At 46.1% G+C, this 16253-nt stretch overlaps 2 protein-coding genes across 4 annotated transcripts in view; one reads left to right on the top strand and one right to left on the bottom strand.

The window, feature by feature from the left end:
- The window catches only part of LOC122926067 (mucin-12-like), a 62356-nt gene extending 60140 nt beyond the window's left edge, over nt 1-2216 (bottom strand). Inside the window, exons 1-2 of the mRNA XM_044277451.1 lie at nt 2160-2216; nt 805-1895 (exon numbers count right to left, since the gene is read on the bottom strand). Of these exons, the coding sequence (XP_044133386.1) occupies nt 805-1866 (1062 nt within the window). The 5' untranslated portion in view covers nt 1867-1895; nt 2160-2216. The remainder of the gene's footprint in view (nt 1-804; nt 1896-2159) is intronic.
- LOC122928380 (peroxisome proliferator-activated receptor alpha) overlaps nt 1-16253 on the top strand; it is a 51866-nt gene that overhangs the window by 10193 nt on the left and 25420 nt on the right. Inside the window, exon 1 of one of the 3 annotated variants that reach the window (XM_044281159.1) lies at nt 10019-10482. The exons of the other annotated variants lie outside the window; for them this stretch is intronic. The gene's annotated coding sequence lies outside the window, so the exon portion shown is untranslated. Of the gene's footprint in view, nt 1-10018; nt 10483-16253 lie in introns of those variants that run through there. 3 annotated transcript variants of the gene reach the window in all.

Below are 16253 nucleotides of genomic sequence, written 5' to 3'. Positions count from 1 at the left end.
GGAAGAGGCGAGGAGTTGACCCACCGCAGACATACACTTCCTCTAGTCAGAAAAGTAGATTTTTCAGGAGCGTCCATGAACAAAACTTTATTGTTCAGATTAGGTTTTAACGTTGTGGTGGCGATGTCAGGAACAAACTGCATGCGGCCTTAATGAGGGATTAATTCTATGGCTTCAGAAAACCTGCCATGAAGCAGTCCTTTATTCCCCTCCGCTGTGGCTCCTCCTGAGGTAAGAAGTGAGGTAAGCTCTGCAGAACCCTCAGCAGGGTCATGTGAGGTCACCGTGCTGCGCATGATGCAGCCTGTGGCCGCGCTCCTCCCTCCATAGCAGGTCATAGTTTTGGTTTTGGGAGCTGAAAAGAGAAGCAGAATTATATGTGACGTGGCCTCTTACTAAGCAACCAGTGCAGTCCCTGAGGCTGCCAGTATGCAGTCCCGTGGTAGTCCAACGATGTAGCAGAGGCGGTAGACTACAGGGGATTGGGATGATAGGGCTGCTGTGACTAGTGTATGTATGTGGGGTGTCTGCTGTGACTACTGGGGAAGTTGGCATGATAGGGCTGCTGTGACTAGTGAATGTATGTGTGGTGTCTGCTGTGACTACTAGGGAAGTTGGCATGATAGGGCTGCTGTGACTGGTGTACGTATGTGGGGTGTCTGCTGTGACTACTAGGGAAGTTGGCATGATAGGGCTCCTGTGACTGGTGTACGTATGTGGGGTGTCTGCTGTGACTACTGGGGAAGTTGGCATGATAGGGCTGCTGTGACTAGTGTACGTATGTGGGGAGTCTGCTGTGACTACTGGGGAAGTTGGCATGATAGGGCTGCTGTGACTAGTGAATGTATGTGTGGTGTCTGCTGTGACTACTAGGGAAGTTGGCATGATAGGGCTGCTGTGACTGGTGTACATATGTGGGGTGTCTGCTGTGACTACTGGGGAAGTTGGCATGATAAGGCTCCTGTGACTAGTGTACGTATGTGGGGTGACTACTGGGGAAGTTGGCATGATAGGGCTGCTGTGACTAGTGTATGTATGTGGGGTGTCTGCTGTGACTACTAGGGAAGTTGGCATGATAGGGCTGCTGTGACTAGTGTATGTATGTGGGGTGTCTGCTGTGACTACTGGGGAAGTTGGCATGATAGGGCTGCTGTGACTAGTGTATGTATGTGGGGTGTCTGCTGTGACTACTAGGGAAGTTGGCATGATAGGGCTGCTGTGACTAGTGTACGTATGTGGGGTGTCTGCTGTGACTATTAGGGAAGTTGGCATGATAGGGCTGCTGTGACTAGTGTATGTATGTGGGGTGTCTGCTGTGACTACTAGGGAAGTTGGCATGATAGGGCTGCTGTGACTGGTGTATGTATGTGGGGTGTCTGCTGTGACTACTGGGGAAGTTGGCATGATAGGGCTCCTGTAACTAGTGTATGTATGTGGGGTGTCTGCTGTGACTACTGGGGAAGTTGGCATGATAGGGCTCCTGTGACTAGTGTACGTATGTGGGGAGTCTGCTGTGACTACTGGGGAAGTTGGCATGATAGGGCTGCTGTGACTAGTGTATGTATGTGGGGTGTCTGCTGTGACTACTAGGGAAGTTGGCATGATAAGGCTCCTGTGACTAGTGTATGTATGTGGGGTGTCTGCTGTGACTACTGGGGAAGTTGGCATGATAGGGCTCCTGTAACTAGTGTATGTATGTGGGGTGTCTGCTGTGACTACTAGGGAAGTTGGCATGATAGGGCTCCTGTGACTAGTGTATGCATGTGGGGTGTCTGCTGTGACTACTAGGGAAGTTGGAATGATAGGGCTCCTGTGACTAGTGTATGTATGTGGGGTGTCTGCTGTGACTACTAGGGAAGTTGGCATGATAAGGCTCCTGTGACTAGTGTATGTATGTGGGGTGTCTGCTGTGACTACTGGGGAAGTTGGCATGATAGGGCTCCTGTAACTAGTGTATGTATGTGGGGTGTCTGCTGTGACTACTAGGGAAGTTGGCATGATAGGGCTCCTGTGACTAGTGTATGCATGTGGGGTGTCTGCTGTGACTACTAGGGAAGTTGGAATGATAGGGCTCCTGTGACTAGTGTATGTATGTGGGGTGTCTGCTGTGACTACTAGGGAAGTTGGCATGATAAGGCTCCTGTGACTAGTGTATGTATGTGGGGTGAGTCTGCTGGGTATAGAGTCTGCTGTTACTACTGGGGAAGTTGGGATGATAGGGCTGCAATGACGAGTGTATGTCTGGTGTCTGCTGTGACTACTGGGGAGGTAAGTGAGGTGGTTGTGACTACTGAGTGAAATACATATGTCCAGTCAGTTCTAGGTTATGGAAACCTAAGTCTCTCCAGCTGTTACAAAACGACAACTTCCAGCATCCTGAGACTGCCTACAGCTACAGCAGGGCATAGTGGGAATTGTAGTTTTACAACAGCTGGAGAGCCGCAGGTTGGCCAGCCCTGCATTAGGCCTCATGCACACGACCGTTGTGTGTTTTGCTGTCCGCAAATTGCGGATCCGCAAAACACGGATGGCGTCCGTGTGCGTTCTGCAGTTTGCGAAACGGCACGGATAACCATTAATATATCTGCCTATTCTTGTCCACAAAATGGACAAGAATAGGACAGGTTATATATTTTTTGTGGATCACGGAACGGAGCAACGGATGCGGACAGCACATTGAAATGAATGGGTCCGCATCCAAGCTGCAAAAACTGCGGCTCGGATGCGGACCAAAACAACGGTTGTGTGCATGAGGCCTTAGGCTGTCTGAACGTAGACACCAAATAATCCCTCATTATTTTATATTTTCCCATCAAGGCAACAGGCTTGTGATATTAGGGGAAAGAGCCACTTCCTAGCCTCCTGAGCTGATCCATTGTAACAAATCATGAATATGCCCTGAGGAACAAACTGGGTATAGAGCCAGGACAGTTACATATCTCCAGAGGACGGGCACCATGTAACCTGCAAACAATCACAAGCTTGATGGGCTAGAAATGAATGAATTAGATCATCAGATAGGCACAGAGGAGATTTTAGGGTTCACAGTTTTTATTTTCACCCCCATTATTGGGGATGCTTGGGAGGACCCTATACTTGGCCAGCATTACCTAATGTGTGTCGCCTGCTTTAGTCTTCATCTTGAGGTTTAGGACATTCTGGGTTAACAGGTCGTTCTGTGCCGGAAGTTGTCTAGGATAAGAGAAACCTGTCTGCTTTCTTAAAAAAAAAACTAAATAAAAAAACAGCACGACACGTGTCTTACCGTGTGTGGTAGTGCAGCTCAGCCCTATTTACTTCAGTAAAGCTAAGCTGCAGCTGCCCTACTAGATACAACCTGTGGACAAGTGTGATGTCATCTTTGGCCATGTCATGAACAATCCTTTTAAAGGATAACGGTCATATATTTTTTTATTGGCTAGTTTATTAGAGCTAGGCATGTATACCTGAGTTAGTCTGTCAATGATTGTCAAAAGATCTGTAATTACCTTATAATAACAGCTTTCATGAATGTCTCCTGTCCCTTCCCACTGCTCCCTTAAAAGACAGTTGCTATGGCTTGTCTGTCTCTGGCTAAGAAGACGGAGGGGCAGTCCTTCACGCTGCATGCCTGCATTAGGCTTCAGAGTGAGGAGGCGTGTCTCTCAGTAATCCAATCTGATTGGCTGGCAGGGAGCTGCTGGCTACAGCAAGCGTGTATGGAAAGTGAGGGAAAGCAGTTTTGGCCTCAGAGAACTGGCAGAGGAGCCATCTTGAGAAGGTCCTCATATTGTAAATGTTTAAACAGCCGTAACTTAGGGAAAAACTCAAGGAAAACAGTGGAATGTGAAGAAACTAAAGATTTCTTTATGCATAATGCTGCAGTGGTAGTAACATATGCTGAAATAGATTTTCTGATGAAAACATGAGTTACCCTTTAAGAGACTACCGAGGAGATTCATCAAAATTAGACAAAAGGAAAACTGAGGAGTCGCCAATAGCAACCAGTCAGATTCCAGTTCTCCTTGTTTTAAAGCCGTTTAGAAAAATAAAGGGTATCTGTCACCCCCTAGGCAGTATTACGTGCAGCACTACAAGATTAGTGCTGCATTCCCCAAGTCTGGATCGCTCATGCTTCCCCACTGTGCACCTGAAAATGTCGCTAAAATACGTTGATCAGCAGCTCGTGCTCAGGAGGTCCTCTCCATTATGTGTGCGTGGCTCAGAAGTCCTGTTAAAGGGGTTATCCAGTTTTTTTAAACTGATGATCGGCAGGGGACCGACATCCAGGACCCCTGCCGATCAGCTGTTTGAAAAGGCAGCGGCGCTGGCAGTAGCGCCGCGGCCTTCTCGCTGTTTACCGCAGGCCCAGTGACGTCACGACTAGTATCAATGGCCTGGGGAGGGCTAAGCTCTGTTCTCTTGAATGGAGCTTAGCTCCTCCCAGGCCAGTTGATACTAGTAGTGACGTCACTGGGCCTATGGTAAACAGCGAGAAGGCGGCAGCACTACTTCCAGCGCCACTGCCTTATCAAACAGCTGATCAGCGGGGGTCCCGGGCGTCGGACCCCTGCCGATCAGATGCAAATGATCTATCCAGAGGATCAGTTTTAAAAAAACTGCATAACCCATTTAAAGCAGCTCCTTGCGGCGCACAGTGAGGGATCCAGGGGATGAGCATAAGAATTAGGGATCCAGAGCAAGCAGTGACTGTTCATGTAGTACTGGACTTAAAGAGGGTGTCTTAGGAATTTTTTTTTTTTAAACCATGACCTGTTTAAAAATACTAAATACCTTTCTAATTGCATGTAATTAAATATTTAGTATAACCCGTGAGCTATTCAATAAAATCTATCTGTATAGCGCCACCTACTGTTTTTTCTTTTCTTTACCTTTCTGTCCACCTCACTGAGGTGGTCGCACATTCTCTGTTCTATCCGTCAACCGCCACTAGCCTTATGTTCTGTTAGACACTGTGACGGTTACAGGACAAGCCCCCGGAGCTGATAGCTTGAATTAATATAGCACGGTAATTGGAGCAATGAATGAGGAGATCTCTGGATCCATGTGAGGTACAGGGCTGGTTCTAGCTTTGCTAGAAAGAGGTTGTCATGTACTATATGGTGTCTGTTTTAAGTGGGAGTAGGGGAGGTGACGGATTCCCTTTAAAGCATTAACCTGATTGGTTGTTGAGGGTAACTCCTCCACAGCTCCTCCTAGTTGGAAATCGTGGATTATGTTTTCAGCTTTTGGGTGGACTTTGCTGTCAAATGGTAGATTTAAAGGGGGGTCCCAATAAGAGATGTCTGTGACGTGCCCATAACTGGATTCCATTACTTCCATTCATTTCACAGAGTGACACCAAATGGAAAAGGGTAACCCCCTCATTCTTAAAAATGTCAGGGAGTGATACCAAGCCTTCATCCAAAGAGCACTGATCGTAAACCCCTGCAGTACTTTCCATGACTCTTCTGGATCAGGTGATCTTTGAATGCACAGGGTGTGTCTTATTCAGATCACTACATGTCACCTCTAGCTCATTCACCAGGCCAGACAGGGCGTGATCGCACCACTTTCTCACCCCTTCGCTGCTGAAAATTTCAGCAATAGGGTAAGGCCTCATGCACACGACCGTATGTATTTTGCGGTCATCAAAAAACGGATCCGCCAAAAATATGGATGACGTCTGTGTGCATTCTGTATTTTGCGGAACGGAACAACTGGCCCCTAATAGAACAGACCCATCCTTGTCAGCAATGCGGACAATAATAGGACATGTTCTATTTTTTTGCGGAACGGAAATACGGAAACGGAATGCACACGGAGTAACTTCCTTTTTTGTTTTCGGGACCCATTGAAATGAATGGTTCCGTATACGGTCCGCAAAAAAAACCTGAACGGACACGGACAGAAAATATGTTTGTTTGCGTGAGGCCTAAAGGTTTTGGCAACAGATTAAGGCTTTCTGCACACGAACGTGTGCGCCCCGTTGCCATATTACGGACCGCATTTGCGGATCCGCAATACACAGGTGCCGTTCCGTGGGCATTCCGCATCACAGATGCGGACCCATTCACTTCAATGGGTCCGCAAATCCAGAGATGCGGTATGGTGCGTAACAGAAGAACGGCACCCTATGGAAGCACTACGGAGTGCTTCCGTGGGGTTACGGCCCGTACTCCCGTTCCGCAAAAAGATAGGGTATGTTCTATCTTTTTTCGGAACGGCCGGATCGCGGACCTATTAAAGTGAATGGGTCTGTGATCCGCTGCTGCTGCCCCGTGGATGGTGTTTGTGCATTGCGGCCCACAGCACGACAACGGGGCGCACAGGTAGAATTTTTTTTAAAAACAGCATCGCACATAGCCCAAGGACAACATTTTTGGAAAGAGACCGGAATTATTTTGGAACCTCCTACATCTCCCATCTCATCTGGGAGGAGTTGGGGGTAGGGCTGAAACGATTATTCGAATAACTCGATTAAATCCCTGTTTCCCTGCATCGAGGAATCGTTTACATCACGTGATCACGGAGCGGGAGTGAAATTAAGCGTCTCACTCACCGCTTCCGTGTCCTCCGGAGGCCAGAGAGGCAGGACTGAGCCGGCCGGCACAGCGGAGGGAGGAGGAGGGAGGAGGAGGGAGGAGGAGGGAGGAGGAGGGAGTCTCTCCCTCCCCACTGTGCGCGGCTGCCGCTGAAGACCAATGAGGACAGAGTAGGAGGAGGAGGGGAGGGACTGTGGCCACTGCGCCACCAATGAATGTGCCGGCCATATCCCACAGGGTCCCCCTCCTCCCCCCCCATCATTGGTGGCAGTGTCAGTTCCGATCGGAGCCCCAGCAGTGTAATGCTGGGGCTCCGATCGGTTACCATGGCAGCCAGGTAGCTACTGAAGTCCTGGCTGCCATGGTATGTTAGTGAGCAGAGAGCAGCGCATTATACTCACGTGCGCTGTGGCCGCCGGTCTCCTTCTTCTGTCTGTGCGGCGGATTGCTAATGCTTACAGCATTAGCAATGCGCCGCACAGACCTATGAGAAGGAGCGACCGCCGGCCACAGCGCACGTGAGTATAATGCGCTGCTCTCTGCTCACTAACATACCATGGCAGCCAGGACTTCAGTAGCTTGACTCCTGGCTGCCATGGTAACCGATCGGAGCCCCAGCATTACACTGCTGGGGCTCCGATCGGAACTGACACTGCCACCAATGATGGGGGGGAGGAGGGGGACCCTGTGGCCACTGCCACCAATGATTAATACTGGGGAGGGAGGGGGGGGGGGGTTGCGTTACCAGAGGGGGCAGGCAGATCAGAGGCTGGGGGGAGGGGGGGGGGCAGATCAGAGGCTGGGGGGAGGGTGGGGAGGCAGATCAGAGGCTGGGGGGAGGGTGGGAGGCGGGAGGCAGCTCAGAGGCTGGGGGGGCAGATCAGAGGCTGGGGGGGAGGCAGATCAGAGGCTGGGGGGGCAGATCAGAGGCTGGGGGGAGGCAGATGGAGAGAGAGTGGTTAATGGAGGCTGCGAGCACCACCTTGGCATGTATAAAGTTATTGGTTTAGAGAGGGGTTAATGAAGGCACCTCCAAGGTGCTTTCATTAACCTCTTCAAACCAATAACTTTATACATGCCTAATGCCAAGGTGCTTCCATTAACCCCTCCAAACCCAATGGGCATGTATAAAGTTATTGGTTTGGAGGGGTTAATGGAAGCACCTTGGCATTAGGCATGTATAAAGTTATTAACCCCTTCAAACCAATAACTTTATACATACCTAATTACGTACGTTATTTTAAGTAGCTTTTTCTTATTAGATTACTCGATGAATCGAGAAATATAATCGATAGAATACTCTATTACAAAAATATTTGTTTACTGCAGCCCTAGTTGGGGGGGTTTGGAGTATTGGCCAGCTTATGCCGAATTACCATACAGAGCCATGCATCAACTGTTGGCCACAATGGTAAAAAATCATATGCCGCAATCCATCTGTTATAGTTTTTTCATGGCGTCCCTAGGAAAGAGCTCTTGTGGCCTCAGCCGTGTCAGTGGGGGCGATGGCCATTTTTGGCTCTGGGATCTTTGAGTGTGGAATGTGTTCACTTCCCAGGATGTGTACAGGGCCTTAGGCCTCTTGCACACAAACGTGTGCCTGTGGCCGTATTGTGGCCCGCATATGGCGGGTCCGCAATACAACGGCACCGGCCCGTGTGCACTCCGCATCATGGATGCGGACCCATTCACTTGAATGGGTCCGCAGTCATGGAGATGCGGAACGGAAACATGGATCGTAACCCGACGGAAGCACTACGGAGTGCTTCCGTGGTGTTTCTGTCCGTGCCTCCGCACCGCAAAAAATAGAACTTTTGTGTGGTGTGGACGGATCATGGACTCATTCAAGTTGAATGGGTCTTGATCCGTTCTGGCCGCCGCACAGATGTTGTCCATGTATTGGGGACCACAAATTGCGGTCCCCAATGCATGGAACGGATGCACAACAGCCGTGTGAAATAGGCCTTACTGAGTGAAAGGGAACTTATCTTCAGGACAGGATTACATTAGATAAGGGTACCTTTCTATAGCCCTATAAAAGCTGACCTACTTGGCACAGCTTTACAACTAAATGACCCTCAAATTACATAGCAAAGGTGAAAGATGTCGGCTCTGTATTCTTCAGGACTCTGTCTGATTTTGATGAGTCACAGTTGCAGGATGTATATCATGTGACCTGTCAGCATTGTGCTGATTGGCTAAGCAGTCTCACTGAGGGGAGGGGCTGATGCAAGCAGCTATTTTCTAGGCTTCTGATATTATTCTAATATTATTTTGGTGAAAGGTATGTCTTCTGGTTGAACTTCATGGACTTTGTCTTTTTTCAACTGTATTAACTATGTTAACTATGTGTCCCCCGAATGGCCTGACCCTCATGGCTAAGGGCTTTAACCTTATCACCAGGTTCAAACTTAATAAGAAGTCTTGTATACTGGACAGTTTGTCTATGTCCACTTACCGTACCATAAGTAGATATTGGCATCAGGTCAGACGACCTTCCCTGTAATTCCTTATGTGATGCCTGTCCTTCTGTCGTGATTGGGCTCCTCATCAGGTCACCATTTACATGATGTGACAGTGACCATAAGGGTGTTGGGTGCTGACATTTTTGGAATGTGTGAATCCTATTATTTCACACTGGCTTGGTATGGAGGGGAGGTGCCATATAGGCAGCTGCCATGGGGCTCATGGTGAAGAGGGGGACATCTTAGGCTAGCTATATCCATATTTCACAAAGATTGAGAAGAAACATCCAGGGTGGCATACTGGTCGTGTCTCTGCCAAGTGTTGAGTGGACATAGACCAACACTTGGCCATTTTGGGGAACAAGGCCAGCAACTAATTTAAAAATGATGCCCAATGTATATGTCAGGGGCATTGCTACCAGGTGAGGAGGCAAGGTAGCTATTATGGGGCCCACCACCCAAATGGACCTTCCTGGTTGGTTTGAGGTGCAGTCAGTAACCTTTGTGGATATTAGAAGAAGGAATGGAAAATTGCAGATCACTAGAAACAAGGAGAGCATTCAGGTCCTGGATAGTGATGGTGGTCACGGTAGTGGGGCCCATTCCAAACCTTGCTATGGGGCTCTGTGTTTCCTTGTTGTGTCCCCGGTCTCTGTCTTCCTCTTTGGGGTTAGGGTTTGCTCTTTCAGTCCATTCTTACACAGCTTGTGTGCTTATCAGTGAGTTAAACATTCATAATAAAATGTCATAGAGTTTGCCAATGGACCTTAGGACCTGGCACCACAGTGACACTAGTCCTCTCCTGCCTCAGGTTCATTATTCTCAGCACAAAAACATAAAAAAAACACAGAGCAAATACATTCCGGTACCTGGAGGGTAATAACCCCTCCTGACAGGTTTAGTCAGGAAACACAGACGCCACAATAAAAATGGTGTGCTTAAAGGAGTTGTCCACTTTTGAAAACCCATTCTCTTATGCTGTAATATTGAAATCTGAATGAAAAGGGTTGTCCAGCAGCTCCTTTAAATGGTCTAAGATAAAAGTATCAATACTCGCCCCTTTTCGTCCCTGTTTCTTCCAGTGCTGAGCTCTGCTCCTCCTGCTGGCGATTTTCTTCGTGGCTGCAGCGGCAACGGTCCGTGATTCGGGTGATTGTTTTTATTTCAGACCTTTTGCAGGGGCTGCCTGAGTTTTTATTTAACCTGGAGGACCTGTCCTAGCTTAGTGTGTGTGTGTTAACAGCAGCACAGCATTTGCCACCATCTGTCAAAAGATACTAATATGCCTTAAGACTGTGATCAGCATGTGATGCCCATAACCCAAACTTACTAAAGACTGGTCTATTCAACTCATTCTTTATTGAGCTCCCCCTAGTGGTGGCTGCAGGCAGAGTAAATTTTAACAGCCACAACTATGGCTGTAAGGCAAATGAGGGGGTGACCAAGTAATACCATGCGGAATCTTATGGTGAATGTTGTCTGACAGAGAGAAGGTCAGTAATGGGGTTTATGGAAGTGTATTGTCGACTCTAGGGCAACCTATTTAACCCGTTTTTCTGTTTTTGCATTTTTTTTCTTTTCACTCCCTGTAGTGCCTTCCCACAACCATAACTCATTTATTTTCTCATTCACATAGCTGTATGAGGGCTTCTTTTTTTGCAGGACAAGTTTTACTTTCTAATGTAACCATTTAAAAGGATTTTGGAGATTTTACTACTGATAAACCGCAGAGTCAGGGTAATAAATATTAAGAATTTTTTGCTGTGTTACAGGAAATGATGGATAAAAATGGTTAATCTGCACAAAAAAATGACATTTGGAAATTTCACTTCCATTTTGCTTTAAAGGGGTTTTCTGAGATTTTTACACTGATTAGCTGTTTCAGAAGGCACCAGCTCTCCTGTGAGTGAAGCAGTCTTCTCCGTGCTTACCAAGCACAGCGCCGTACATTATATAGCGGCTGTGCTTGGTATTGCGCTCAGGACCATTCATTTCTATGGGGCTGAGCTGCTCCTTGGCCACATGACAGACAAACGTGTCATCGTTGGCCTAGGCTAGCTGCTAGTAGACCATGGCGCTCACAGGAGCGCTATCACCTTCTCAAACAGCTGATCGGCAGGGGTCCTGGGTGTCGGAGCCCACCGATTAGATATTGATGACCTATCCAGAGGAGGGGGAAAAAAACGAAAATTGGAACAAAAATGAAATTCAGCCATAGTTTTATTTATTTTATTTTTACAGTGTACCCTTTATGGTAAAACTGACCTGTTCCTTCATTCTATGGATCAGTTTATCTTGTTTTTTAATACTTAAATTTTTCCAAAGTTTTTATTTTTATTATTTTCTTTGCATCGCCAAATTCTGACCCCCATAACATTTTATTATTACGTCTACAGAGCAGTGTGAGAGCTCTTTTTTTTTTTTTTTGCAGGGCAATCTGTAGTTGTTATTAAAGGGGTATTCCCATCACTAGGATATGCCCCCATTGCCTGATAGGTGTGGGTCCCACTGCTGGGACCAGGGCTTTTTTCTTATTAAAAACATTTTTTACACATATTTTAAGTCCCCTTATGGAACTTTAACAAGCTATTGTTCCATAGACTGCAATGAAGTACCAGCCTATGGGAGTTGCACTATCTTCCTATTGAGCCCTGCAGCTGGCGGGCCTCCATACGAACCACTGCTTTTGATACCTTCAGATCCTTCAGAGGGACCAAGGCTGACACGAGGATGAACCATTTGGGCTCTGAGAGCGCAGTGCTCCCAGCAAAAGTACTGTAATTTCTCCAAGACCTGGAAAATTTGGTAATTGATCATTTTGTGCTCCCATGGAAAAGGGAATTGCTCCTTGTTCCTGTTCATTTGTTTATTAGATGGGGACAATTCTTCCTAACTCATCCATGGCTTTGGGTGGTGAGAGGGGTGAGATTACCCTGTCCCCTGGCAATGATATGAGGGGAACATTCACAGGGTTCATACATCATTCTGGGCTCCATGGATGTCGTTTTATCAGGAGACCCTGCTCTGGGTTTGATGGTAAATTACCAGTATCTGCTGGGAACAAATAGGACACAGATTACGTTAAAGTCTTCACAAGAAGCTGTGTCAGCATCTCGCCGATTATGAGCGGATTAGAGGACGTTAACTGTTATGCTCGCTGGGATAAACACAGAGGAAAGTGGCGCAGAGGCCTCCAGCGTAGAGCTGCGGACTACAGCGCGTATACGGTACTACCATATCCGTTGTACATCTAGGAGTCGTCCTCTTAAAGGGCTTCTGTCACCCCACTAAAGTGTTTTTTTTTTTTGGGCTAGTGAAATTAGTTATATTGCGATATATGACAATATAATTGTGTTACTTACTTTGATCCAGCAGTTTCTGCAAAAAACGAAGTTTTAATATATGTAAATTCGGTCTTTACCAGCAAGTAGGGCGGCTACTTGCTGATAGCTGCTGCAGAAATCCGCCCCCTCGTCGTGTTGATTGACAGGGCCAGCCGGGATCTCCTCCTCCGGCCAGCCCTGTCGGCATTTCAAAAATCGCGCGCCTGTGTTGATTCGGCGCAGGCGCTCTGAGATGAGGAGGCTCGTCTCCTCAGAACTCCCTCAGTGCGCCTGCGCCGATGACGTCTTCTATTTCGGTGATGTCATCGGCGCAGGCGCACTGAGGGAGTTCTGAGGAGACGAGCCTCCTCATCTCAGAGCGCCTGCGCCGAATCAACACAGGCGCGCGATTTTTGAAATGCCGACAGGGCTGGCCGGAGGAGGAGATCCCGGCTGGCCCTGTCAATCAACACGACGAGGGGGCGGATTTCTGCAGCAGCTAGCAGCAAGTAGCCGCCCTACTTGCTGTTAGAGACCGAATTTACATATGATAAAACTTCGTTTTTTGAAGAAACTGCTGGATCAAAGTAAGTAACACAATTATATTGTCATATATCGCAATATAACTAATTTCACTAGCCCAAAAAAAAAAAAACACTTTAGTGGGGTGACAGAAGCCCTTTAAGGTTTTCGTCTGCTGTTTATGGAAGATGGATGACATGACACCGCTCAGCTTTCTCAGATGTCTGAATGGCAAATGCAGTACGCTGAATGCACACCTACCTGACAATACTGTCTATCTATCTATCTAATATCTATCTATGTCATATCTATCAAATCTCATATCAAATCTCATATCTCATATCATATCTCATATCAAATCTCATATCATATCTCATGTCTTTTCATGCCGGAAGCGCAGCCACAAATGGAGGTGGCAGGCGCTCATTTTTGTTTGTCTGTATACAAGATTAGAATCTAGCTGTACAAACCAGAAACGCGTTGAGCCAGGCGTCAGCTAGTTACATCAAACCTAATTAGCATGTATTTAGGCAGTTACTATGTTTCATTTGAAGTGGGGGATACCTAGGGTGATATTCTAGAACCCACTGTGTATAGTACAGGTAGTGGTGATTAGCTACGCTGAAGATTTCAGCAGTGGCAAGTGAGAAAGTATAGTAATCCCCTACCCAGACCCTCATATACTCATTAGTATAAGGACAGTATTGGGTGGCAAAGTGCTATGGTTGCCCAGATAGGCCACCTGGGTTTAATTTTTTGCTGTCCTTATGCACTATTTATATCTTGCCAATAATATTTATAGGAATGTGTTCTACCCAGTTTTTTAAGGAAGTATCAGAAATTCAGAATAAAGTTTTTTTTTTTTTTTTTTTTTTAAGCATCCTTATACCTTGTTAGTTATCTATCTAATATCTATCTATCTATCTATCTATCCATCTATCTATCTCATATCTATCTATTATCTCTCTATCTCATTATCTATCTATATCAGTGATGGCGAACCTTTTACAGACCGAGTGCCCAAACTGCAACATAAACCCACTTATTTATCGCAAAGTGCCAACACAGCAATTTACCTTGAATACTAAAGTCCAATATAGAATATCTTCCATGAACTTTATCATTTATCTACAATATCCTGCCTACATTCAGTGCGCTGCCTGTGCTGTTCATGGTGCGCCCTGCGCTAATGACTGACAGGAGAAGTCTAAGGCATATTGGTACACCATAGACGTTTTCCAGGGTGTGGGTGCCCACAGAGAGGGCTTTGAGTGCCATAGGTTTGCCATCACTGATCTATATCTATCGCTTGTACTTGTTAGCGCAGCGTCTCCTGGTGTGATAAGCTCCTGTCTGGCTGTGATAACCTGCTACCTGCAGGCCGGTTATAGATGTCACTTTACAGCTCTCGGGCACTGTCGGCTGCACAGTCATGTATTTCCTGTAGTGCTAAGTACACTTGCTCCTCTCGAAGTTTCCTGCACAAGGCATTTCCTTTGGTTGTATTCACAGGAAGACTAGATTTCATTTCTTTCTTGAGCGCCATGTGATCTGCCAGCATCATTTGTGGACACCATTGTCTGGACTTATTCATGCTCCTAATTTTGGAGGCCATGAGAGGCGGGCAGAGTTTTAATGCTCAAAATTCCCTGCATACAATAGATGACAGGATTCTGTCTGCGTGCAACCTCCACTAGGGGGAGCTTAAGAGCTTACTGCATACATGTAAACATGGAATTAATAATACAACAGCATGCTGCTAAGAGCTCCCTCTAGTGGTGACTGTATGTAGCCAGGATTTTACTATTTAACTGTGTGCTTATGCAAGGGAATTTGGGCTCTATCAGAAAAACAGGACTTAACCTCTATAAATAACTATTCTGTTTTGTATTAGAGCAGAACGTTGAGTCTAAAACGATATGCTTGTAAAAGTTGGAAATGGAGATGAGCGAATTTCATATTTTGAAATTCGTTCACTCTTCGTTTACTGGTAAAAGGTGAATTGTGTTATGGATTCCGTTACCACGGACCATAACGCAATTCTATGACGGAATCCTTTTAGAGGCATTCCGTTATTCATTCCGAAGTCTATGTTCTGCATAACGGATCCGTCCCGTTTCCGTTATGCAGAGTCCTCTCATGACCTGAAATTCGCTCATCTCTAGTTGGAAAGCCATAACGCTTCCCAATCCTAGCAACAAGGGTACCCAAACCTGCCATCCTAGCTGCATAATAACATTTTTTTTATGGGGACTTACTGTAAATTGGTTATTAAAAATAATTCAACATGGCGGGCTACAATCCCGCGTTAACAGAATTCTCGACACTTAATGCAAAGGAATATTGGATTCAAAAAGGTATCACATTAGTTTCACATATATATATGAAAGGGAAAATTAAACCAATAAGGGAATTGAATCAACTGACACCAAGAACTGCACTAGAGCACTATAGATACTTTCAACTACATCACGCACTAGCATGTACTCTTAAAAAAATACCTATAAAAGACACCCCAGGGTTTTTAGTATTTTGTTATAATTTATTCGGGAATAAAATTAAGATTTCACTAATTTATAAGAGATTTATTGAGGAATTAAGTACAACCACTAAATTTAAAAGTGTAGATAAGTGGAATGCGGATATAGGGGAATGTAATCCCTCACAATGGCGGGAAATCTATCAAAATATCAAGAAGGCCTCCTCTTCACGACAATATCAATTGTTACAATTTAAAATAATACACCGTCTATATGTCACTCCGAGCCTCCTATCCAAAGTATATAGCAATAAGGGCTTAGAATTTAGCTGTTTGAAATGCTCCCTTGTAGCTGCCGGGATCGTACACATGCTGTGGGATTGTCCTGTGATTAGGACCTTTTGGGATAGTATATTTCAGATAATGACGGCACAAAACAGGACCAGCCCCCCTTTAACCATTCAAGTAGTTGTGCTTGGTTTTCTCCCTCTTGAATATAAAAAAAAAACCTCCAAAGATGAACAGGCTTATTGGTTGAGGGGCTTCCTATTGGCCAAGGTAATAATCTTGAGACAGTGGGTGAAAGATAGACTTCCGACAATTAATGAATGGCAAACCTTAATGACAAGAATGACAAACTTCGAGAGTATGAAACGATGTGGGGTGCATTTTGCTACTGAAATGGGCATATAGAGAAAGTTGATATGGGGAGAGGAATTTTCCTGACTGGAACTGATGCCCTTTTAGTGCTATCATTGAGACTACACTCCAGTATTAATAAATATACCCCACTTTCTTGAATAATAAATGTTACTAAACACGGCCCACACTAATTGGTTTGGATACTATAAAACTCTGATAGATACCTCAGATGGGGGCAAGAGTGCTCCATCGCCCCGCGGGGCCGCCGCACCAGACCAGATTAGACGGGATTGGCGGG

Source organism: Bufo gargarizans, chromosome 2 (assembly GCF_014858855.1).
Source record: "Bufo gargarizans isolate SCDJY-AF-19 chromosome 2, ASM1485885v1, whole genome shotgun sequence".
Classification (NCBI taxonomy): domain Eukaryota; kingdom Metazoa; phylum Chordata; class Amphibia; order Anura; family Bufonidae; genus Bufo; species Bufo gargarizans.
Note: the sequence above shows the minus strand (reverse complement) of the source record. Positions and strands in the feature narration are given on the sequence as shown.